The sequence below is a fragment of the Ailuropoda melanoleuca genome, chromosome 4 (assembly GCF_002007445.2).
Source record: "Ailuropoda melanoleuca isolate Jingjing chromosome 4, ASM200744v2, whole genome shotgun sequence".
NCBI lineage: Eukaryota > Metazoa > Chordata > Mammalia > Carnivora > Ursidae > Ailuropoda > Ailuropoda melanoleuca.
The window spans coordinates 91,774,655-91,798,557 of NC_048221.1; the positions used below are offsets into that span (position 1 = coordinate 91,774,655).

At 44.9% G+C, this 23,903-nt stretch overlaps 1 protein-coding gene across 4 annotated transcripts in view; it reads left to right on the forward strand.

The window, feature by feature from the left end:
• Positions 1-23,903, forward strand: part of ARHGAP25 (Rho GTPase activating protein 25) — an 84,173-nt gene that overhangs the window by 21,479 nt on the left and 38,791 nt on the right. The window contains exons 1-2 of one of the 4 annotated variants that reach the window (XM_034659243.1): positions 16,327-16,698; positions 16,882-17,464. In XM_034659243.1, the coding sequence (XP_034515134.1) occupies positions 17,225-17,464 (240 nt within the window). In that variant the 5' untranslated portion in view covers positions 16,327-16,698; positions 16,882-17,224. Of the gene's footprint in view, positions 1-16,326; positions 16,699-16,722; positions 17,465-23,903 lie in introns of those variants that run through there. The other 3 variants (XM_034659244.1, XM_034659241.1, XM_034659242.1) reach the window with 3 other exon arrangements.

Below are 23,903 nucleotides of genomic sequence, written 5' to 3' on the forward strand. Positions count from 1 at the left end.
CAAAAGTCACAGTTTCCAAAGTGATTTTTTTATCAGGCAGGGGAAAGTGCTGGAAGATTGGAATGGACCATGCTATTTTTATGGCCGAACACTCCAGAATGTCATTCTGGATCCCCTTTCTCAAAATTATGCAAGTAGAAATGGTATTCTGGAAACTTATTTCCTACCTTTCACCCCCCGACCCCAAACACATCCATCCCTGGTGTAACAAAGTCACGCTACAGATCAACGGACTTTAATGTTCAATCAACTAGTTAGTTATGGTAATCTATTTGTTTTTTGAAACATCTTCCCATATATTTAAAGGAACAGAAGTTTTCAGGGGCTGCTCTTAAGTCTGGGTACAGTGTCCTCCAACTTTGGTCCAATGCGAAGCCTGCCATTTCACAGTTGCTCCAATAAGGGAATGCCAGGAAAGGGGGGGGAGGGTGGAGTTAAAGCACAGAAGAGGAAAAATATGATTCATTCCTGAGCACACGAAGTAAGTCCTTTCTTCCATTTTTTTTATTCCACATTAAAATCTTCACCACTTCTTTTCTAAATGTACCCCTTGCTGGTTTATTAGAAGACATGTTTGTTATTTTATGTTCAATGAATCTCCTGGTAGTGCTTACCTTGAGTTTAGTGAAATTATTGTCTTAAAACAAACCCAACCCAAACATCACACGTTATTTTTCATCTTGAAAAGGTCTCTTACGCTATAAGATGTGCCAGGCCAGGGGGCCTCAGAATTGGGAGCGAATCCTGCATGTCATGGTGTCAGTCACCGAGTCACCCATTCATGGTTCCCCTTCTTCCACTTCCTGTTTGTCCGTTGAAGCTTCCTGCTTTATCGGCTTCGGCACCCAGAACCTCAAAACTTAGTTCGTCTTTCAGTGACCAAAGTGGCTAAAAGCAAACAAATGGATAAAGGAAAAAGAAAGAATGACGTTCTTCTAGTTCTTCCGTGGGCAACAAAAGACTTGGTATAGAGGCTGTGAGAACCGTCAAGTGTGGCCAACCGCAAAGGGACATATCAGGGCAGAGGTCTGTGTCTGACCACCAGGAAAGCTCGGGTCAGACAGAAGCACTACAGTTGCTCACAGGTGCATACAAAATAAATCCTAACATTTTTGTGAGGACCTTGGGCGATGAAAGGGAAACCTCCCCGCTAAAACATGTTGTTTTCAGACAGCTGATAAAATTTGACAGCTTTGAAGAGGAAACAGAAGTGCAGGGTGTCAGTGGCAGAATCACAGGGGAAATTCTGCCTTCTGCAAGGCCTCCCTCGAGTACTGTGAAGCACGGCCTGAAAGGGGTAGAAACGCTGATAAAGGACATCATTTTAGAAAATGGTGAAATCTCCAACATTCCTCACAAGTCAGCAGCTCGAAGCAAGACGTTGACATTGATGTTTTTCTGTTTGGTTGTGTTTCATAAATTTTAGAATGATTTCTCCTTCAAACCCTAAAATGTTTTTTTACCAGCATTGCACAATATCACAGCAATGGAAATTTTCACCCATTCGACAGCCCTCAGTTATAGGACACGCTTACGTAGAAGTACAGAAATTTTCTGCTGTGTCGTTTACCGTTCCTTTGACGTGCCTCCCCGCACAGCATCGTTTTTCCTTATACAGCCCCAAAGCGGACACTCATTCTGATTCCCAACAATGTAAGCGTCTTCCAATCTTCAGTAGTTGACTTTTCAGGAACACAGAGTATTCTTTCAATCCCCTGTATGTATATGCATTCTTTACCACCTAAGAAATATTCTCCCATTCTCGACAGTTGACTTTCTCGTATAAATCAGTATTGAACTTTATCAAGTGTAAGTTCACAATCTTTTGAAAACATATGGTTTTTTGGTTCCTGGACCTATTGATGTAATAAACCATTACAAAACTATTAGAATGATTTTTCTTTTTTTTTTATTATGATATGTTAGTGACCACACAGTACATCATTAGTTTTTGATGTAGTGTTCCATGATTCATTGTTTGCATATAACACCCAGTGCTCCATGCAATATGTGCCCTCCTTAATACCCAGCACCGGCCTATGCCAATCCCCAAACCCCTTCCTCTCTGAAGCCCTCAGTTTGTTTCCCAGAGTCCAATCTCTCATGGTTCATTCCCCCTTCTGTTTGCCCCCCCTTCATTCTTCCCTTCCTTCTCCTGCCAATCTCCCTGCTATTCCTTATGTTCCACAAATGAGTGAAACCATATGACAATTGTCTTTCTCTGCTTGACTTATTTCACTTAGCATAATCTCCTCCAGTCCCGTCCAATGTTGCTGCAAATGTTGGGTAATTGTTCTTTCTGATGGCTGAGTAATATTCCATCGTATATATGGACCACATCTTCTTTATCCATTCGTCTGTTGAGGGGCATCTCGGCTTCTTCCACAGTTTGGCTATTGTGGACAATGCTGCTATGAACATTGGGGAGCATATGGCCTTTCTCTTCACTACGTCTGTATCTTTGGGGTAAATACCCAGTAGTGCAATGACTGGATCATAGGGTAACTCTATTTTTAACTTTTTGAGGGCCCTCCACACTGTTTTCCAAATCCCACAACCACACCTCATCAGAATGACAAGGAGGAGGAACCCGCAACAAAGGAAAGAAACAGAGACTGTGGCCTTTGCCACAGAACTAGTAAAACAGGTTTTCTAATGTTTATGTATTTTTACATTCCTGACATATTCTAGACCCTTGGGATACGTGAGTGACAAAGACTTTGTGGAGTTTGTGGTCAATTTAAAATGATTTCTACAAAACAAGTTGGGAACAATTTCTTATTTTTCTATGCAGAGACTGTTCTGCTTTTCAGTACTTCCATGTGTGTGTTCGTGTGTGTGTGTGTGTGTGACAATTAAATATGTACAGTTCTTGATCTTTCCTTTCATAGCTTTACTGAGGTACATGGTTTTAGGGTACAATGCCATAAAATTTTTTCATACCATCCAATGATTTTGGGGAAATTTATAATGCTGTGTAGCAATCACCACAAACCTGTTTTAAAATGCTTCCCAGAAAGTTTCCTCCTGCCCGTTTACAGCCATTCCCTGCCCTCACCCCAGCCCCAGACAACCATGATCTGCGCTCTGTCTCTATGGCATTGCCGTATCTGGGTATATCTCATATACGGATTTGGAACGTGCCGTCTGGTGCATTCCGTGTCTGTCACTGAGCATGACGTCTCTGAGGTTCGCTGAGTGGGAGCAAGCGTCCGTGCTTCATTGATTCCTTTTTGCCTTTAAGTAGTGTTGCACTCCGTGGATGGACCGCTTTGTGTCTATTGTGTCCCCATCCCCCAGCTGATGGACTCTGGATTGTTTCCAGCTTGACCACGAAGAACAATGTCGCGGGCAACATTCGCATCAGAGGAAGTTTGTGCCTTTACTTCTCATGAGTTGATTCTTAGAAGTGGAATTGCTGGGCACTAGGGTAAGCTTACAGGTAACGTTTTCAAAAGCATCCAGTGTGGGGACGGTAGCTCCCCTTTGAAGAGTTTCCTTTTTTTCTCTTTATGGTGGCCCCAGAGGGGTTGGAAAAGTGTCCCCTCCTCTCACTGGTCCAGTGACCCCATTTAAGAGCCAGCAGAACAGGGCCACCAATTTCCTCTGGGCAGACTTTGAGCATCTGGGGTAAGCTGGAGATGACATGGCCCCGCCAGGCTTCTGTTCTCTGAGCGCTTGTAGAAGTGGCTCTTGGGGTGTCCATTGTTCCCCATCGCCAGCGCTGCTGCTCCCCTCTTCAGAGCTGGTGCAGATTCTTCCTGGGACTTGGCCCTCTGGGCGGGCGGCTCTTCCTCCACCCACACTGCATTGCAGGCTGTTCCGCCCTGCTTTCCTCCATCGTACAGAAATCCTCCTCCCCCCGGAGAGCATACAGGTAGCATTCTTCTTTACTGTTACTTTCATTTCACATTTTCCCAGATTCTTACTAAAGTAATTTTTTGTCATTTCAATGGAAATTTGGAAAGAGGTCTGTTATGCCATGGGGTTAAACCACCTGAAATTCTAGGTGGTTCTTCCTTCCTGAGCTCCCTCAGAGCATCCCCTTGTGTTCCCTCTGGCATCCCCACTGCCCTTTTCTCTCTTCCCAAGGACTGCCCCTGTTTAGCCCCAAAGATCGTGTTTAGGTTCTATGGTTTTGATGACGTCTTGGCTGGCAGCTTCAAGCTAGACTGATGCCCCTCCTTCCCTGAGCTCTTTCTCTTTTTTCTTTCCCAAAAAACGAATCTCTCATTCCTGCTGCCCTTCTCTCTACTTGTAAACTCTGGATACATTATGGTCTTATTCGAAGCTGCCAGTGTACAGAGAATAGTAGAATTTGGGGGCCGAGGAGGACCTTAGCAAGCATCTTGTTAAACCACCAAGCATCTTGTTAAACCACTTCATTGTATATATGTAGCAGCTGAGCTCTGCAGAATTTCTTCTTGTTAGTGATAATAATAATAAAGCAAATCTATGCCCACTTTACATTTCAGAAGAGATCATTTATATATTGTATCCTGCTGGCAAACAATCCCATGAGGCAGGACAGGGTGGGGTGCCCAGGATGACATAACCAGAGCTCCTGAAATGCTCTGTTTCAAAACTTTTGGAATTTGCTTTGGTTTAGATTATGTTAATTCTTTCTAAGATTGGGACAGATTCTCCTTACTAATTTCTCTTTCTTGACTCACTTACTTTACTCTTAAAATCTTTACTTTGGGAGACTCAAGCTGAAGGTTACTGAAGAGAAAGCTAACAGAGCTGTTACAAATAATATTCGTTGTTGTTGTTTTATAAAAAAAAAATGATAGCAAAGAGAAGACAGAAAGACTACCCATACGCGCACCTCTCAGGAAAATAACCTTTAACCCCACGCCAGTCTGGTGTGAATCTTGCTATTACATTTTTCTGTGTTATACCACATTTGTATTTATGATTTTCCAATGGTACTTTGTGCGTATATGGGTGTGAACGTGTATTTTTTTTTTTAACAAAATGGAGTTGCCTTGTATGTACTGTTTTGGAATATGTAATTTTTAACCCAGCTACATAAATTTAGCACTTTCCCATGTCATTGTAAGCCAACAAAGCATCATCTTTGAGCCTACATAGTATTTTACTTTATAGGAATCCCATGCTGCATTCAACCGATTCCATGTTTTTGGACATTTAGGGCTTTACATTTTTTAAACAATAGTACTGTAATGAATATCCTTGTAAATAAACAGTAGGCAAACATTTTGATCTCCTTAATCAAATCACTAGAAGTTTTCTTTGGTTGAAAGAGCGTGGGTGTGTTTGTAGTCTTTGATGTATAAGGTCTGGTTTAGAGTCGGAGAGATGTATGCAGAACACGATGGGTCCATAATATTTGGGAGCCGAGCTATTGCTCCAGAAGAAATCGACCACACAGCCTGTTGCGCTGTCAACCCTTGAGTAATAGTCACAGTGGCTTTTGTCTTTGTACCTCCCACCCCGTGTTATCACTGGGACTCCTCAGGGGATCTTCTGTGGCCTAATAGTGAAATTCACAAACGCTCGACCCAGGCGCATGCCAAACCATCTGTGTTTAATTAAAACCGCAGAGAATACGTCTTTTGCCAAATCCATTCTTTCCTAATCAGTTAAATAAATGCATTGCTAGAGGCCCATGTTCTTGATATAGAACTGGAGTCCTGCCTGAGTTGACAAACTGGGACCTGTTGCACCTAAGATAGGATTACAATGCAAATCAAGCAGCTGAAAGATGCTTTGTAGGGTAATCAGAAAAAATTTAGGGTTGGAAATGCATTCAAGATGGTTAATTTTCATCCTTTGATTTCATACATGAGGAAATGAAGGCTCAGAAAGGTCCAGAGAATTACACCCTGGTTTGTGTCTGAGCTGCAACTTGAACCCGGGTCTCGTGAAGCCCAATCGGAGGCACCTTCCACTACACTATGCTACCTGCCTCTCTACTACGGGGCCAGGGGAGCTCAGGTCAAGTGGGCCAGCTACCATGCAGCCGGGGAAGCCTACGGACTACCACTTTCTCTGACTTCTGTCATTGCCGGCACCAATAATCAGTCACTCCATTTTCCCCACTGAGCCTGTTCTAGGTCTCAGACGTCCCAGACAGTCCCCCCCAGTTAGCAGGAATTGTCATACAAGATGGAGCCTCCTTGCCTTCCTTGCCACAGCTGTTTTTCAAGGTGGGGTTGTCCATTCCTCTTTCTCCTACGCTGGGGAAGTGTGTGTGTGTGTGTGTGCACGCACGCACGTGCACTGATACACGTGTACAAACGCACATACACAGACCATTGCCACCACTAACAGTTTGGGTAAAAGCTGACTTTACAGGAAATACTATCCATAACTGGGAGCATCAGGGGTCCCTCAGTTCTTCGCCTTCATTAAGTGATAAAGTCACAGCACGGGGGAACAGAGGGGCAGGATGTGTCCGGGAAGGACGTGTCCGTGTGTGGTGGAACGTCTGGGTAGTATCATTCTGCTGTGCTCAGAGGAATAGCTAACAGGTCTGGAAAGGCAGGCCTGGGAAAATGAGCAAGTTGAAGTTCAGGGCAATAGTTGATGTGTGAAAAAAAATAAGCTATAGAACGTATTTTAAAAAACTTAATAGAATCTTGAAAAAGATTTTTTATTACATACACATTTCAAACACCAATATGGAGGGTAAGTCTAACGAACCCCCATGTATATCCACTACTGAAATTAAACAGTTACTGACATTTTGTCACATTTGCTTTAGCCACCCCTTTTCTTTCCTCTTTTCTTTTCTTTGCTGAGACATTTTAAAGCAAATCCTTGGTGTTCTTTTATTCCTCATCCTTAAGTATGCTTCTCGAAAACATGGCATTTTGCTTCCTAACCACATTGACGGATCACACCTAGCAAAACTCATGAATAATTTATTGGTATCATCTCTCCCCTATCCATAATCCAATCACCTCAGTTTTTAACAGAATCTTTTTAACAGGTTGTAGAATAAGAGAACAAGATCATGACTTGTATGCCAGGCCCATCCCACTGCAAGGACTGTTCGCCGTTCACACTCTTAGTAGGATTGTAAGGTTAAAAATCACTATTCCTAAAGACCAGGAGAAGGCTGTAGGAACAGAATGGAGTGATGTCTGTGGGACGGGCAGCCTTGTGCTTTGTCACAGGGGCCAGTCTTGAGCATTGGCCCTGCTGGACCGCTCCTGTGAAGCACCTGGGGCTCTGGAATTCATCCGGGCTTATAAAATGCAAATACGTCACACATTCGAATGCATTATTTATTTCTGAATGCCCATGACTAAGCAAAACCTCTTAACTAGAAAAAATGACTGGCGATGAAAATGGAAGGGTCACTTCTTCTCCCAACGCCCTTCTTGCTTCAGCACACCACGTGAGCACCAAGCTGAGCCTCCTGGGCTAACTGTCCCACGGTCCTACGTGATGCAAAGCCCTCCCTTGCCTGATGTCTGGGAAGGCAATTAGCGTCCATACACAAACAGCCGAGTTGTCAACCCAAGCTGCATTTACCACCCAATTGCCAAATCTCCACTTCACCTTGTGCTGAGGAGGAGGCAGCCCCGGCAGTGCTGAGTAGGAAGCATTCACAATTCTGCAAGCTTCTTGTTATTACACTTGGCTTCCTGTTATGCAAAGATAGAAAAAGGGGGGGGCCCTGAAGTGTTGCAACTGATGGAGACAAGCACCCACAAGAGGCAAGTGTGCTCTAAATTCCTAAGAAACGCATAAGCCCCAAAACGTGGACACCACAGGGGTGGCCCTGGAAAGGTGCCCTCAGCCGAGAGAATTTGTAAGCGCAGAAGACCTTGCAAGCCCAAGAAACAGGAAGCCGATTCTCTCCCTCCCTTGCCCCATCTCCGCCCCCCTTCTCTCTCTCTCTCTCTCTCCCTCTCTGACACCCCCACCCCGCTCTAGTCTCACTCTCTCTCTCTCTCCTTTATATTGCTACTGAGACCACATTTTTAACCTCTTCCTGCAAAAGACAGTGATCTGGGCTAAGTGTCTTTCCAAAACAGAATTTGCTCTTCTGGGCCGAAATGTTTGTCAAACAATGACGGGCATTTCTACAGGCTAGAGAACACGGGAAAATTCACCCCGCTCAGTTCCTGGGTATGGAGGCAGGCATTCCGAGGACGACTTTTAGATAGCTCTTTGAATGGGGTTATGTAAATTTGTCTCATGGGTGAGTGTCCTGGGGAAGCCCGTGTGATTTAACTTCAGGGGCACAGAGCACTCACCCTTGGCTGCCCTCAGTCTTACGGCTTGTTTTTTGCAGGTGGCAAGGTTTTTCATACTAAAATTAGAAATGAAACTTAGAATTCAAAGAAAAATCCAGGAGAGTAATCACAGGATACATTTCTCCTAAAGTCTAAATGCCAGGTTTTGAAAGTGAAAAGATTTTAAAAGTTCCCCACGTGCCTGAATGGAGAGCAGTTTGCCTTGGAAAAGAGAAAAGGAATAAAGAAAGTGAGCCTGGAGGTTCTGAAGTTAAAGGACATAACTTTCTTCTAGGAGGGCCATGTTCCCACAGTCTGGCAACTAGACAGGCAGGTCTGCGTTCACGTGTGTGTGCGAGCGCGTGCGTGCGTACAGGGTATAGGGAAGGCTGTACAGATCCCTGTTCATCAGGGAGACAGTGATGATGGGGGTGGGGGGCTGCTGTTTTGCCCAGGCTCCCTAGCAGTCCCATCCTTAGCCTGGGTGGGCCGCCAGCCACAGGCTGTGGTGTGGGCCTGAGTGCTGGGCTGGCCTGGGTTAGCTCGTCCCTCCCACACCTTGGCCACATTGGGCTTTGGTCAGAATCCTTAGGTCTCTTCTAATGAGCTTGGGCAGAGTGCTGGTAAGACATGGCAGGACTACCTAATATGTCCATTTTCCTGTCAGGGTGTCAGCACAGCCTCAGTGATGGGCTTGAGGTTTCAGTACCATTTTTTTTACTGTTTTTTTTTTTCAAGACCTATTGAGGCTTGCAGAGCCTACGGTGGACAGGAAAAGTAGCACAAAATTGTCTATGCATAGTATGGAGGCAAAATGGACAGAGGCTGAAGCAGGTGTCTCACGTGATGGGTTGGGAATAGTGGCTTTGGTCCCTTGCCCAGAGGAAGGGGAGTACCGTCTCTCCTTCACTTCCCGCTTACTGTCTGACCCTGGCAACTCTTACACTTTGATTCCCAATTTAGGCGCCTGTCTCTGCCTCTAGAATACATGCTTCTCTGTGGGCACTGGAGCCTAGGTAGGGGTATTGGGCTTTGAAAACAGATTTCTGGCAGTAAAACTGGGGCAAATCATTTCGCTTCCGTGAGCTTCAGCTCCTTGTCTGTAAGATGGAGATGACCTTGTCTGTAAGACAGATATGGTGCTTCCCATAAAGGGTTCATGTGAGCATTAAATGAAACTAGATTTATAAAGTGTTTGCATTGTGGCTGGCACATGATAAATATTCAAGAAATATATCACTATTGATGTGCATTATGATCAGATCAGGGGTTATATCTTCTGTTGGCCACTCTGCTTGAGTGTGCACATGTGAACATGCCTAGAAATCCCATGAATAGGTAAACTGGCCAATATTTGTTGCATATATGCAATATCTGATAGAGGCTTGCATTTCATTGTAAATTGTTGATTTTATTCATTTAACAAATATTTATTAGGAAACTTCAATTGGCCAGATGCTCTTTTAGAAGGTGTGTTAAGATTGGTGAAGAAATTGGTGGAACTCCCTGCCCCTGGGACCCTACTTTTTTTTTTTTTTTTGATTTTTTTTTTATTATATTATGTTAATCACCATACAGTACATCCCCGGATTCCGATGTAAAGTTATGCTTCATTAGTTGCGTATAACATCCAGTGCACCATGCAATACGTGCCCTCCTTACTACCCATCACCAGTCTATCCCATTCCCCCACCCCCTCCCCTCTGAAGTCTTCAGTTTGTTTCTCATAGTCCATAGTCTCTCATGTTTCATTCCCCCTTCTGATTACCCCCCTTTTCTTTATCCCTTTCTTCCCCTACCGATCATCCTAGTTCTTATGTTCCATAGATGAGAGAAATCATATGATAATTGTCTTTCTCTGCTTGACTTATTTCACTTAGCATTATCTCCTCCAGTGCCGTCCATGTTGCAGCAAATGTTGAGAATTCGTTCTTTCTGATAGCTGAGTAATATTCCATTGTATATATGGACCACAGCTTCTTAATCCAGTCATCTGTTGAAGGGCATCTCGGCTCCTTCCATGATTTGGCTATTGTGGACAATGCAGCTATGAACATTGGGGTGCATATGGCCCTTCTCTTTACTACGTCTGTATCTTTGGGGTAAACACCCAGTAGTGCAATGGCTGGGTCATAGGCCTGGGACCCTACTTTTTGATGGTTAAGCTTCCATTCCATTTTCATCAGTGCTACTCTTTTCTCATTCTGATTTTGCCAGAAAGAAAACCTCAACTAGATGCTCATCTCTCTTTTAACACTTTGTGATTCATGACTGATTATGAATCCCCCTATTTTATACAAAGAGTATGACAGGGCTGAGGTCATCAAGAAATAGGGTTGAGATTGGGGCAACCGTTGGAAACGGGGTGGTAGAATGCATTTTTTATGCCGGGGTGCACATTAAATACTTGAAACCTCACAAGTCTCAAGTTGTGTTACTTTTCAGATCTGAAATTTTCACAGCACTCCCATCTCTGGCTTTCTCACTTGCACCTCTCCCTCTGATCTCTTCCTTAATCCCCAGGCCTTACCTGGCAACACCAGAGCTCTGGTGAAGTCTACAGCTCTTGGTCCAGCTTGACAACTAACCAGGCCCAGAACTGGATTTCCCTGCCTGTTCAAACCCACTGTGTCCTCTGAGCTCCTTCCCTGCCTCTACGAACAGGTCTCCCAGACCCAAGAACTATTTGAGGACAGGGTTGCCTCTAGCTGATCTTACATCGAAGAGCCAGACATGGGTCCTGGTGCACACCAGGCACTCAGCCAATGTACGGATGGAGAAGGCTGCCTTACTTGAGGTCACCCCAAGTCTCACACAAGTCTTCGCCTCCCACTCCTCCTTGTCTGGTGGTTCCCCTCACAACCGCCTCCCCTATTGTGTCCCTCTCCACTACCACCACCCAAACAAGGCCTCTGGATTTGCACCTGGAATGTTGTACAATGTCCAGCTAGTCTTCTCTTTTTCCTTTTCTCCCTCTCTCTCCCTCCTTTCATCCCTTCTCTCTTTCGTCTCTTCTGTCTGTTCTCTCATTTAACATAAAATCGAGTCCATTTTAATAATAACAGCCTCCTTTAATGCCCATGTTCTAAGAAACAGACAGTGGCTTGGGCCTTTCCACTTATCATCATTCATTCATATAGACTAGCCGCCCACATGGTACATATCATTATCATAACTTCACGGAGGAGGAAACCGACCCTCAGAGATAGAAGGTGACTCACCCAACGCTACATACAGAGAAGCCTGTGCTTTACTTCACCCTGCCTTCTCTTTCAGGCACTGTGTTAGCTGCTGGGGATAGAAGGGTGAGCAAGGCCAAAGGCAGACCCCCTTTCTCTCCTTCGAGCCTCTGTGAAGTGGGAAGACAGAGTAAGGGAAAGGACCAGGCAGGATGAGAAGGGCTCTGATGGACATGTCCCCAGTTGAGGGAATAGAGCCCAAGGAGTGGCTGAGTCTGCCTGGGCTAGGAAGGCTTCTCATGGAAGATGTGGCCTGGAGTAAGTCTTGAAGGATGAACAAGAGCTTTCCAAGAGGTCAAACTGGGGGTGGGTGGGGAGAATGTTCCAGCAGACAGGATAGCGTGTTGTCATGAAGGAAGGGCAGTATGCGCATGTAGAAAGAGTGGGAAATGCAGGAGGAAAACCGCAAGACTGTGAACCCCTGGTAGGGAGTTTAGCCTGCATCTTTTACTGATGAAGATGCTGGAGGATCATGGGAGGCTTTGAGAGTAACGTGATCAGATTTGTGTTTTAGAAGGACCATGTCATAGACAATGTCACCAATGGACTGGAGGTGAGACTGCATAGAAGAGACACATAAGGAAACTATTGGGGAAATCCAAGGGAAGAACAGAAGGGCCCACAAAAGCAGGGAGGTGAGTGGGTAGAGAGGAAGGCTGGACCTGAGAGAGAGTTGTTGATTGTGGTGACTGTGGAATGGGGCAGCTTTCTGGTTTGCTTATTGGCTGGGAAGACATGCCTCACAGCACATCATGGAGATCTTTGAAGGTAAAGCAGGTTTGGGTGTGTTTGTGGGTGTAAGGTGAAGGGAATGATGGGGGGGGAAGGGAAACTGCAACAGGGTGACCTTGAGATTCCCATCAAAGTATGTGCAGGCAGTTAGACAGACGGGTCTGCAGCTCAGGAGGGGGTTTCTGGGGGTGAAGCATGTAATTTCTACTCCCTTTTCAAAGCCATTTAAACATGGTTCCCAGACAAATGCACCACTTATATCAACATATTGAGAAAATACCCAGCTTTGGATGAACCATTAGCATCTCACCCATACATTTGGAGCTATCGAAAATAGAATCTAAACTGAAGTGGAGCTGAGAGCAGATAGAAGAAATATCTCAAAAGTAGACCCTAGAAGATTTTGTGATTGATGATTTTGGGGGTTAGGGGTCAGAAGATGGGAAGATGAAGAAAGGAAGTGATAATGCTTCCCAAGCTGACTTCTCTGTTTATACTTCTTTTTTTCCCACATAAATCTTAATATATTTGTTCTAATATATCCAAAACACATCAATATTCATCAGTAGGAAAATTATGAGATATTTCACATTCCTTTTTCTTTTTCATACCAAGTCTTTTTTTTTTTTTATGTTATGTTAGTCACCATACAGCACATCATTAGTTTTTGATGTAGTGTTTCATGATTCATTGTTTGCGTATAACACCCAGTGCTCCATGCAATACGTGTCCTCCTTAGTACCCTTCACCGGGCTAGCCCATCCCCCCCACTCCCCTCCCTTCTAAAACCCTCAGTTTGTTTTCCGGAGTCCATAGTCTTCTGTTTATACTTCTATCTTGAATTTTCTCTTGCTCTAACTTGGGCAGAGAGTAGCTAACTTCTATGGCAGAAACAGAATCCTCTGGGCATGTGGCACTTCTTCCATTTCTCTTCTTTTCTTTCTGGTGCCCTCCCAGACTGCAGACTAAAACTTGGCATACACGCTACTATTATGGAACTCATCTATATTTTCTCATGGGCCTCCCTTGCCAGGGTACATGAAATGGCTCCGTATTACCTCTCAGATCAAGGCTGAGCTTCTCGCTCTGCCCCCTTAAGCCACTTCTTCTCAGGAACCTCTAGCTTGATTTTCTATTTGATGAAATGCTGCCCCACCATTTATAACCCATTTTTGTCTCATGCTTAGTAACGATAACACTCCAATTCTGGGAAGTGATGACCGATAGAACTTTCTGTGATGGTGGAAACGTTCTCTATCTGTGGTGTCCAATCCTATAGCCATGAGCCACACGGGGCTACTAAGCACTTGTAATGTAGCTGGTGTGACTGAGGAACTAAATTTAATATATTTTAATTCTACATTTACATAGCCACTCATAGCAAGTGGCTACTGTGTGGGACAACACAGTCCGAGAGGCTTCTTTCTTCTCTCTCTGCTAAAGTCAGGGTGGGTTTCTGACTTTATTGAGGCCCTCCCTTCCCACTTACCCAGAGTGTTCTGTAAACGCTTAGCAACTGCCTTCTGACTTCCTGCCTTGCCTGGTTTGCCTGCAGCCCCCTCTCCAGCCCACAGCCTGGCTCCGATCTCCTTCCCACAGGGCTGGGAGCGTGCACTCAGCGTGCAGTGACTGGCTCACAAGTGAAGCTTATCACAGTTATTATTTTCATTATGAGAAACAGCTCCATTAATAGTAACAGATTTCTTTGTTTACTTTATCTGGGAACAAGTCACACCCACAAAGAAGAGAGACTGTTCAAAGGAACTAACAAGGAAACTTAGCCAAAAACAAGTCAAACTCAAAGCCCACCACGCTTCCTTCCCTGATGTTTGAAGCATCTCAAGATAGGTCTGACTGATAGCAATGCTGAAGGCCAAGGTGGGAGATGATTCTGACGTGGATAGAAAACTCCCCTGCTTAGTCACTGGCTCCCTGGAGGCCCAGCTGTCACCTCCCCAGTGTTTGGGGCTAATTCTAGCAGTGTGGAGGCTTGTACTGAGCAATCCACCCTCCAACTTGTAAGCATGACCCTGTGTGTAGAGTCATACCACCCACAATGAGGATGATAACATGTACTCAAGAAGCGTTGGGTGGATGTATGGGTGAATGGTATCATTTCTGGAATATAAAAGATGGTTAGTCAAGGCCTTGACCATATGCAGGCAGACGAGGTAGTTGCCTACCAGTCATAAGGGCGTCCAAGGCCCTCTTGGCCAGGTCTGAGAACATAAGATCCTCGTACCTCCTCTTGCCTTTGCCAGGCCATTCTGTAATACACAGATGTTTCTAGAGGAGGCTTTGTTTTTGTGTATTTGTTTTTGTCATCATTTTTGCCACAACAGACCATACACATGTCACAGAACTAAGCACAGAATAATATCCCAGCAATCAAGTTCCATGCGGAGTTAATTCTCTTCAATCTATAGTGTCTTTTTGGCTTCTGTTTCCCCCATCCTGTTTCTTCAGTGCTGTTGAAGATCTTTAATTTTTTCTATCATGGTTCTAACAATTTCTCTGGGTCTCTGGGTTTGGCTCAGGAGGCCTGAGTCCTCATAACCATAACCTCATAACTGTGTGGCATCTGCTTGTTTCTCTCCTTTCCTGGGCTGGCTTCATTTGGTGGCATCACCCCAGAAGCCAAGTGAAGCTTCCTCATTATGGCCCTGTTTGGAGGGTAGCCCTCCCTCTCTACTCTGATGCTGCTTCAGGAGAATGGCTGGGCTATGCTGAGGAGAACATTCCTGAATTTGCCAGAATGCCTCACTTTTCCATTTTCTCTAAAGACTGCGGGTGCGAAGCATTCTTTTTCATTTCTGCCTCCTATCTGCCCTCTTCCTAGGACAGATGGGAGTCTTCACAAGTTACGGTCTCTGATCTAGAGAGACACAGAGCTGTACACAGTTCTTCAAATTCCTTCCTCCCATTGTATTCCTGTCAAGACCCTCCTGTCGTTCCTTTAGATCCTGTATACAGCCTTGGAGTACGTGACTGGGATCAGTGTGGCTGTTGTTCGAGCTACAGGTGGAAGATTGTGAAGACAGCTGTTAATTGAGGAGCAAGATCTAAAATAAAATTCTTAACTGGGGTGCCAGGACACACAGATATAAAGCACGCTTTGCGAGCATGCTGCCAAATTGTCATCGAAATGTCAAATCACTTTTTACTACAACCGAGATTACGCACTGTCGTGATGATGTCTGCCCAAGAGGAGGTTGAACCAAGTATGCCTTGTCCCCTGGTGTCCAACATAGTATGACCTCTCCAGTCCCTGGTGGGAGGTGAGGGATGACTACAAGCTGTAAGGGATGTGACAGGAGCATAGGCTCCTTGTGAGGCTCAAGGGAGCAGAGTCATCTTCAGACAGTCATATAGGGCTGAAGGATAAAACACATAAATAGTGGTAACTCTGAGTACAGTTAGTCTGTGATGCCGTATAAAATTCTGGTATTTCAAAGTATGCCATGAACAGAAAGAAAGGTTGAAAACCATGGGCCTACATGGAGATAGAAAGGAATCAAAAGCAATGGGAAAGGTTGTCGATTCAATGCATTAAAGATAGGAGAGAAGGAAGAGAGGAAGCTTAATGATGGAGTGACATTTGGAAATGCACAGGGAAGTTTAGGAAGCTCTCAGAGATGATCTTCAACCTTGTAGTGGAAGCAATACCATCTGATGATAAAATGAACGAGTACCTTTTGCTGACCTTGGAGTAGTTATATATGTCCAAGTTATACATGTTTATATATGTTAGCTTGTTTAATCTCCACAATGATTCCATAGAGTAGGGACTGTTATTACCCAGTTTAACAAGCCAGGAAACTGAGGCTCAAAGAAGTTGTGTACTGGACTCAAGGGTCTAAGAGCCAGGAAAGGAAGAACTGGTCTCCAACCAGGCTGGGAGAAACTGGTCAAAGTGAAGTTGGCTGCGTTCAGCTGCATCACCAATGTTCCAGAGACCCACAAAAGCTGAACAAAGGGGCTGTAAGACAGAGACTTCTTCCAGCAAGGACAGGAATGCAGGCACTGGGGTGTGTGTGTGTGTGTGTGTGTGTGTGTGTGTGTGTGTGACAGCACATAATCAGGGTTGGCACTCTGATGTGGCACTGTAGAACTGGCCGGAAAAGAAAGGAGGTGGGGCTCAGAGGACATATCCAGCCAGACCACAGGCCTGAGAACCGGCTGCTGTGGAGGGAAGGAAAGGAGACAGTTACCCTGGCCGGGAGGTACCCTGGGGACGGGCTGTGGACTCCTGGACCTGATCCAGTGACAGCAGCTGTGTGGTGTGAAAACATGAGGGTCTGGATTCAAATTCCCCTTCTGTGTTCTGCTGGCGGCTTCGTGTTCCATTGCCGTCCTTGTGCGTCGTCAGCGCAGGGAAGGACCCACCCGACTGATCCCGTGGGAGGAAGGCAGCTACAGGGAGGCAGGCCCCTGGTCGAGCATACAGGGCTGTGAACACTTTCGGAGGGCTGGGGACAGCGCGGCAATGGATGACACTGGGCAGGAGCACTCAGGTGGGCCAGCTTCCCGCACGCTGCGTGCGTGGTGCGGCCGGGGTCTCGGGTCTGGGGGGGAGGCCCGGGCCCGCTCCAGCTCCTGCTCGGGGGCAGTGGCCGGCCGGCTTCCGGCTGCCTCTGCAGCCGCCTAGGGCTGCCCGAACCCTCTGAGCGGGCACTGTTTTCTCTTTCTCTTGTCAGATACCGACTCCCACGCAGGAAAAAGGAAGCACCTTTTGTCAGATGCTGCGGCCACTTCCTCTTCAGAAGGCTCCAGCCAGCCTCTTTTCTCTGCAGAATGACGGGGCCGGCGCCGGGCGCCGGACTGCGTGTGCTTCGGGCCCCTGGCTGTCGCCGGCTTCCCGGTCCCTGGCCGGCCCGCGCCCGGGGCTGGCCGCTCGGCTGCCTCTCGGCCGCTCGGGGCCTCGTCCCTCCGGCCGGCCTGGCCCCCTGAGCCGGGCCCTGCTGGGGCGCAGCCAGCTTCTCGGCCCCTGGGGCTTCCTCTGTGGCCTCGGCGCCCCCCGCGCCCCCCGCGCGCCGCTCCATGTCCCTCAGCCAGCCTGCCTGTCTGTTCCTCTCCATAGCTCGGTCCCGGAGTGTGATGACCGGCGAGCAGATGGCCGCACTCCACCAGCCCACCGCCCCTAACCCGCTGGAGAGGCCCATCAAGATGGGCTGGCTGAAGAAGCAGAGGTCCATCGTGAAGAACTGGCAGCAGAGATACTTCGTGCTGCGCGCGCAGCAGCTCTACTACTACAAGGACGAGGAGGACACGAAGCCGCAGGTACCGGCCGGACTGCTGGTCCCCACTGGGGGGACACCCGCAGGCCTTCTCCCTAGGACTAGATGCGTGTGGGTCGGAGAGGCGTTCCTTCTCTCCTTTCCACCAGGGTTTAGATGCATAAACTGAGTCGCGGAGAGGACGGGGTGATCCTCCTGGGCTGATCTTCGAGGGGAGCACTGCGGAGCTTCCTAAACTCAGGCCTTAAGTCAAGGCTGGTGACACGGTCTTGATGGTGACGCTGAGTGTGAGGGCTCAGAGACAGCGGATTTGCCTTCAGGCAAATTGATTTGTTTGAACAACATTTATTGAGCGTCTATGACGTACCAGACATTGTTCTTTGTACTTAAAATCAACCAGTGAGTAAAACAGATGAAAATCCCTGCCTGTGGAACTTAGAAGGTAAGGGGACAGACAGAAAATAATAAATAGGGAGAGTATGTGGTTTGTTAAAAAATGACATGTTCCATGAGATTTAAAAAAAAAAAAAGAACGGGCTAAGGGGAGATCAAGCGTTTGGGGAGGTAATATGATTTTACAAAAGGTGGTCAGTGTGATTAAGGAGTAGAGGCAGTTAGCCAGGTGGATCTCGGGGGAAAGAGCACTTCATGCAGAGAGGAAGGCCGTTGCAAAGGTGCGATGGTGGAGCATGTCTGCTGCATGCTGAGAATACCAAGGAGGTATTCTCCTTGTGTGGGACCAACAGAGCTAGGGAATGAGTGGACCAAAGGGCATGGGGTCAGAGAGAGGAGGGCGGGGTGTAGGATCACAGGGCAGGTAGCAAAGAAGAAGACCCCTGTAAGGACTTGAGGGTTTATGCTGAGGGCTATGGGGAGGCATTGCAAGTTTCCCAGCAGAAAGCGGACATTCTTTGACTTATGCTGTAAAAAGATGGCTCTGGCTACAGTGTTCAAAACAGATTCAGGGCCAGAGGAAGGAGGCACGAGGGTAATCTAGGGGAGAGGTTATGTTGTTCAGGATGTCATTGGGGGTTGTGGGCTGGAGGAAAGTGATCAGGTTCCTGGTATACTTTCAAAGTACAGCAAACAGGATTTCCAGATAGAGTCCTAAATCTTGGGACTAGTGATTCCTCGTGGCCATGATGGTGCATGAAAGTGAAAGGGTGTGCTATTAACATTACCTTGGGACCTCAGGTGTAAACTGCGTGTCTTGGAGCAACCAGGACTACTGGCCATCCCATCTAGAGCTCATGTCTGTGGAGGTCGGAGAGTGAGCTTGGCCAGAAGGAACTTATTAGGGAAGACAGACTCTAGAATCTTCTGCTTCCAGAAAAAAAGCCCCCAGAAGAGTAAGGATATTGGGGGTGGATGACAGGGGACATAAAGAAACAAGACAGCCATTTTGGAAGAGGACAATTCTCTTTAAGAACAGGCTTGGGGATCTGCGACACATCAGCAGCACCTGGTTAACCAGGCCCTCCACTTGAGTGTCTGTCACTGCAAAGGCTGGAGAAGGGCCAGAGACCCCACCACAGACTGGGTTCTGGCTCAGTGACCTGTACATGGTAACCAGACTTCCTTTAACTTTATGAACAGGCCAGGCCCTATCAGAGCCCAGCAGTCATAGGCTAGGATGGTGGTGACTGGTGCAGGAGAAGCCGATGCAGCAAGTCTTCCCATCTGCAGGAGGGAGGTGGCGTTATCAGCAGGAAGGACAGCTCAGTGGGTTTGCTTCCATGAGGTATAGATGGTGAGAGGTACAGTATGTCCAAGCTTGTGTTTTTCCCTGGCTTTTCTGCCAGGAAACTGGCCAGGTAACTATTTAGTTTTTCTGGACTCCTCTTTCCTCTTTTGTAAAATGAGACAATCATATCTGGCCTGCACTTATCACAAGGTCAAATGATATGAAGCATGTGTAAAAAAAATGTTTTGGGAAAGCATGAACTGCTGTCAAAGGTTAAATAAATTATTGGAGGTCCTAGCTTCTCTCCTTTGCTTCTGAAGGAGGAAACTCAAAATCCTTCCAGGGATACAGTAGCCTGGGATAATTAGGCAAAGCTTCTTCTAGGATGAAAGTATGTTTTTTTTTTTAAAGGAAATCTATTAATATAATACATCAGATCAATAGGTTGAGATCAATAAGTCAAATAAGGAAAAACTGCACAACCCCTAAATTGTGGCCATCTGATAAAATCCAATACTCATTTCAGATATAAAATGTTTTAAAAAAAGCTTTTAGGGATGAAATGATAATGTATTAGAAAGAAGATTTTACTGTATATAGATATGGATACTTTGATGACAAAAGCTGCGTGTGTGCCTGGTAGGAAACTGGAAGAGGTGGAAGAACACAAAGCAGAGAATGAAAACGATCCCATTAGCAAAAATAGGCACCTGAATTCTCACTTCTTCCAGTTCTTTCTGTACACACACATTTAGAAACTCATCTATTCTATATGCAAATTAGTATAATATTCTTTAATTTAAAAATTAACAATAAGTCATGAATTATTATTATTATTGAATATTCTTTTATAATGTAATTCTTAATTGTGGAGGATAATCTATCCTATAGATATTCTATTATTTATTTAACTAATTTTCTGATGAAAATTAGTAGAGAATTTGGGCTGATATTTTTTTTTTTTTAAGATTTTTTTTTTTTTTTAATTTGACAAAGATAGAGACAGCCAGTGAAAGAGGGAACACAAGCAGGGGGAGTGGGAGAGGAAGAAGCAGGCTCCCAGCAGAGGAGCCCGATGTGGGACTCGATCGCAGAACGCCAGGATCACGCCCTGAGCTGAAGGCAGACGCTTTAACCGCTGTGCCACCCAGGCGCCCCTGGGCTGATATTTTTATATTATTATTACAAATAAGAGTTAAATGGGCATCCTTGTAGACTTTTTACCTATCCATAATTATTTCATTAAGATAAAGGAAATCTCTTAAAAATAAAGCATTTTTTTAATGCTATCGTTTAACATTGTTTTGGGATTCACAGACATTGCAAACATCTAGAAAGGACATGAAAGTTACAGACACGAGCTAAATTCTTGGGGAAAAATAAAAGCATATTTCTATGCTAAGTTTCATACCATTCATGATTCTGGATGGACTAACGACTTACATGTAAAAAAAAAAAAAGTGAGTTCATGAAAGTCCTAGAAGAAAATTTGGTTATCTGCATAATCTTTGGAAAGCAGGTGTCTTTCAAGCGTAGTGTAAGCGACAAAGACAGCACAAGGGAAAGGCTAATTTAATTACATAAATAAAAATATCTGTATGTACCTTAAAAACCAACATCATAAAGTGAAAAGGCAAATAATAAGAAGGAAAATATTGTATATGTGTGTATGGTAAACAAATATTCTTAATATTTAAAGTATTCTTTCAAATCTATGAAAAAAAGTCCAAATAGCTCAATAGAAAAGTGACTGCAAATGGACAATTTACCAAAAAAATGTAATCACCAATACATGTATATAAAAAAGTTTAGTCTCGGTAATAATTAAAGACATACAATGTAATCTAATGAGACATCACTGTCCCCTTATCAAATTAGCAAAGCTTTTCTAGAAATTTCGGTGTTAGTAAGGACAGGAAATAGGAATTCTAATGCACAGCTGATGGAAATGAAAATCTGTACCACCTTTCTAGAGGGTAATATATGCTTTTAAAAATGCAAACTCTTTGACCCTGCATTTCTAATTCTAGGAATTTAACCAAAGTGGCTGTTTAAGAGAGAGAGAGAGCACAGGCTTGTTTAAGAGAGAGAGAGCACAAGCTTGGCGGGCTGGGTACAGAGGGAGAAGCAGACTTCCTGCTGAGCAGGGAGCCCAACGCAGGGCTGGATCCCAGGACACCGAGATTCGACCCGAACCAAAGGCAGTTGCTTAACTGACTGAGCCACCCAGTTGCCCGAAGACTGATGTAGATAATTTAATTTACCTGAACAGATTTTCACTACCGTATTGTTTATAATAGTGATGTTAAAAATGATGCCCAGAGGTAGGGGCTAAGTTTTTATCAAGGAACTTCTCTATACTAACACAATAGAATACAATTCTGCTGTTATGCCCTAAATCAATCCTATTTGAAATAGTAAGATATCCATAATATTGTTTTGAAAACAAAAGCAAAAATGGCCACTTTACAACAGAGGATGATATATCTAACTAATCCTATTGTTGAGGGAAAAACTAATGAATGTGAATTTATGGGAAAACAGCTGGGAGAGAAATACAAAGACCTGTTAATAGTGGTTATCTCTTCTGAACATTGGAGTTTCAGACAATTTTTAATTTTCCTCTTTTTTGTTCATTTTGCAATTTTTCTATGTTATAAATTAGTTATAAACTTAAAAAGAACATGCACAATTCTATCCCTTAAAAAAAAATCTCAGACAGAAACTCCAGTAATCTTGGAGCAGTCAGGTGAAAAAGGCCCTCATGTACACTGATGATATGCATATAAGCTGGTGCAAACTTTCTAGAAAGCCATCTGGCCAGATTTCTAAGAGCCAAAAAAGTATCATATGCTTACACCGAGTCATTTTATTTTATTTATTTTATTTTTTTTAAGATTTTATTTATTTATTTTGACAGAGAGAGACAGCCAGTGAGAGAGGGAACACAAGCAGGGGGAGTGGGAGAGGAAGAAGCAGGCTCATAGCAGAGGAGCCTGATGTGGGGCTCGATCCCAGAACGCTGGGATCACGCCCTGAGCCGAAGGCAGAAGCTTAACGACTGCACCACCCAGGCGCCCCGAGTCATTTTATTTTTAGGAAGTGATCCAAGAGAAATAAGATACGTGCAGTGCTGTTTATAATGAGAAACTTTGAACTTAATGTCCAACAAAGGAGAATGATTAAACAGATGATGGAACCCTCTCTGATGGACTCCTGTGCCTGCTTCCCGGACAGCTTGGGGCTGGACAGAAAGGAGTCTGTGCATTTTTTCCCCTGAGGTCTCAGCAGGGTCTGTCCAGCTTTAATAGTATAATGCTCTGTAAATCTTTGATTTAGCTTGATATAACTCATTCCAAAAGGTTCTTTGCCAGGGAAATTGTTTAAACCAGGACCTCAGCAACCTGCCCTCAAGTCCCTGCTGCAATGATGGTTCTGGACAATCCTACCTTCGTTGTTCCCTTGTCTCATCTCCCTCCTTTTCTGGGACGTTACCGCAGGTGGCTGGCTGTCATCGGCAGGGAAGTGTTTCACAAATGACTCTCTGGTGGCCGAGCTGATCGTGAGGCACCATTAGCCAATTTCCGTGGTGTGAATACCCCAGCATGGCTGCTCCCGACATGACATCACTGAAGACAGAGTTGAGAAGAGATGTGCCAAGCACAGTGTTCTATAGCATTTTAACCACACAAATAGAACAGGTGTAAATAGCCACATGAACAGATGTAACAGTAAAATATAGGAAGTAAATAGGAAGCGATGAACTCCAAGTATTATTACCTTTATTTTTAAAATAAAATATTAAACACATTATATTAAAATGTAATTTAACTTTTGATAATGGCTGTGTTGAACAACTGGCTCACATTGCTCCTGAAAACATGACCGTTCATTCTCGAGAGCCACTGTACGTGGGCTCTAGCGTCACACCGACAAGGCTGTTTGCCCTGCTTCATTTCAGTAGGACGTGTGGCCTCCTTCTTCCTTCTTTGTACAGAGTCCACTTGCAGTGTGGGGGAAAGTGGCAACTTGCACCTTCCCTGTCCAGAGCCATTCCCCCCTCCCCATCATGTCCCCGCCCCCACTACTGTCTCTCTTATGGCTTCCCCCTCTCCTCTTCATTTATGACGGTTCAAGACTCTTGCGCTCAAGATGAGCTTGCAAGGGCTTGCAAGTGTGTCATTTATGTCTTGGTGTGAATAAGTTTAACTCTGATGGTTACTTCTTCCCCCAAAGTAAATGGGACTTGAAAGTAAAGCCTTACTTGTCATTCTGAAATCCCCCTGACTGGGGTTTGAATCATAGCATTCTTATTAAGTAGCACTGTGAGCCTGGATCAGCTAATTAACCTCTCCTCTGACCCTTACTTCCTCATGTCTCCAGTGGGGAAAATAACAGTCTGTCCTTCAGAGAGTTCTTATGAGGATTTAATGTGATGATATATTCAGGGCATTTAGCACTGAGCCTGGCACCTAGTAACTGCTCCATAAATGGTACTTACATATTTTGCATTTCATTTTTACTGTGTTTGGATGAACGTGATTTGGGCATATCAAATAAGAGAGGTCTTTAGGAGAGGCAGACACCTCTGAAATTGTACTTTCCTCTTCTTCTGCCAGGCGGTGCTCCTTCTCGTCTAAAAGTAACATGGCTTTTTATTCTGGTGCCATAACTCAGGCAAAGAAGCCCAGTTGCACAATCTCAGGGTCATTTTTTCCCCCCGAGGCCATTGATATTATTTAAAGATGATGAGAACCATGTAGGTTTGAGGTTATTTCCAAGTAATGAAATTAGAGAA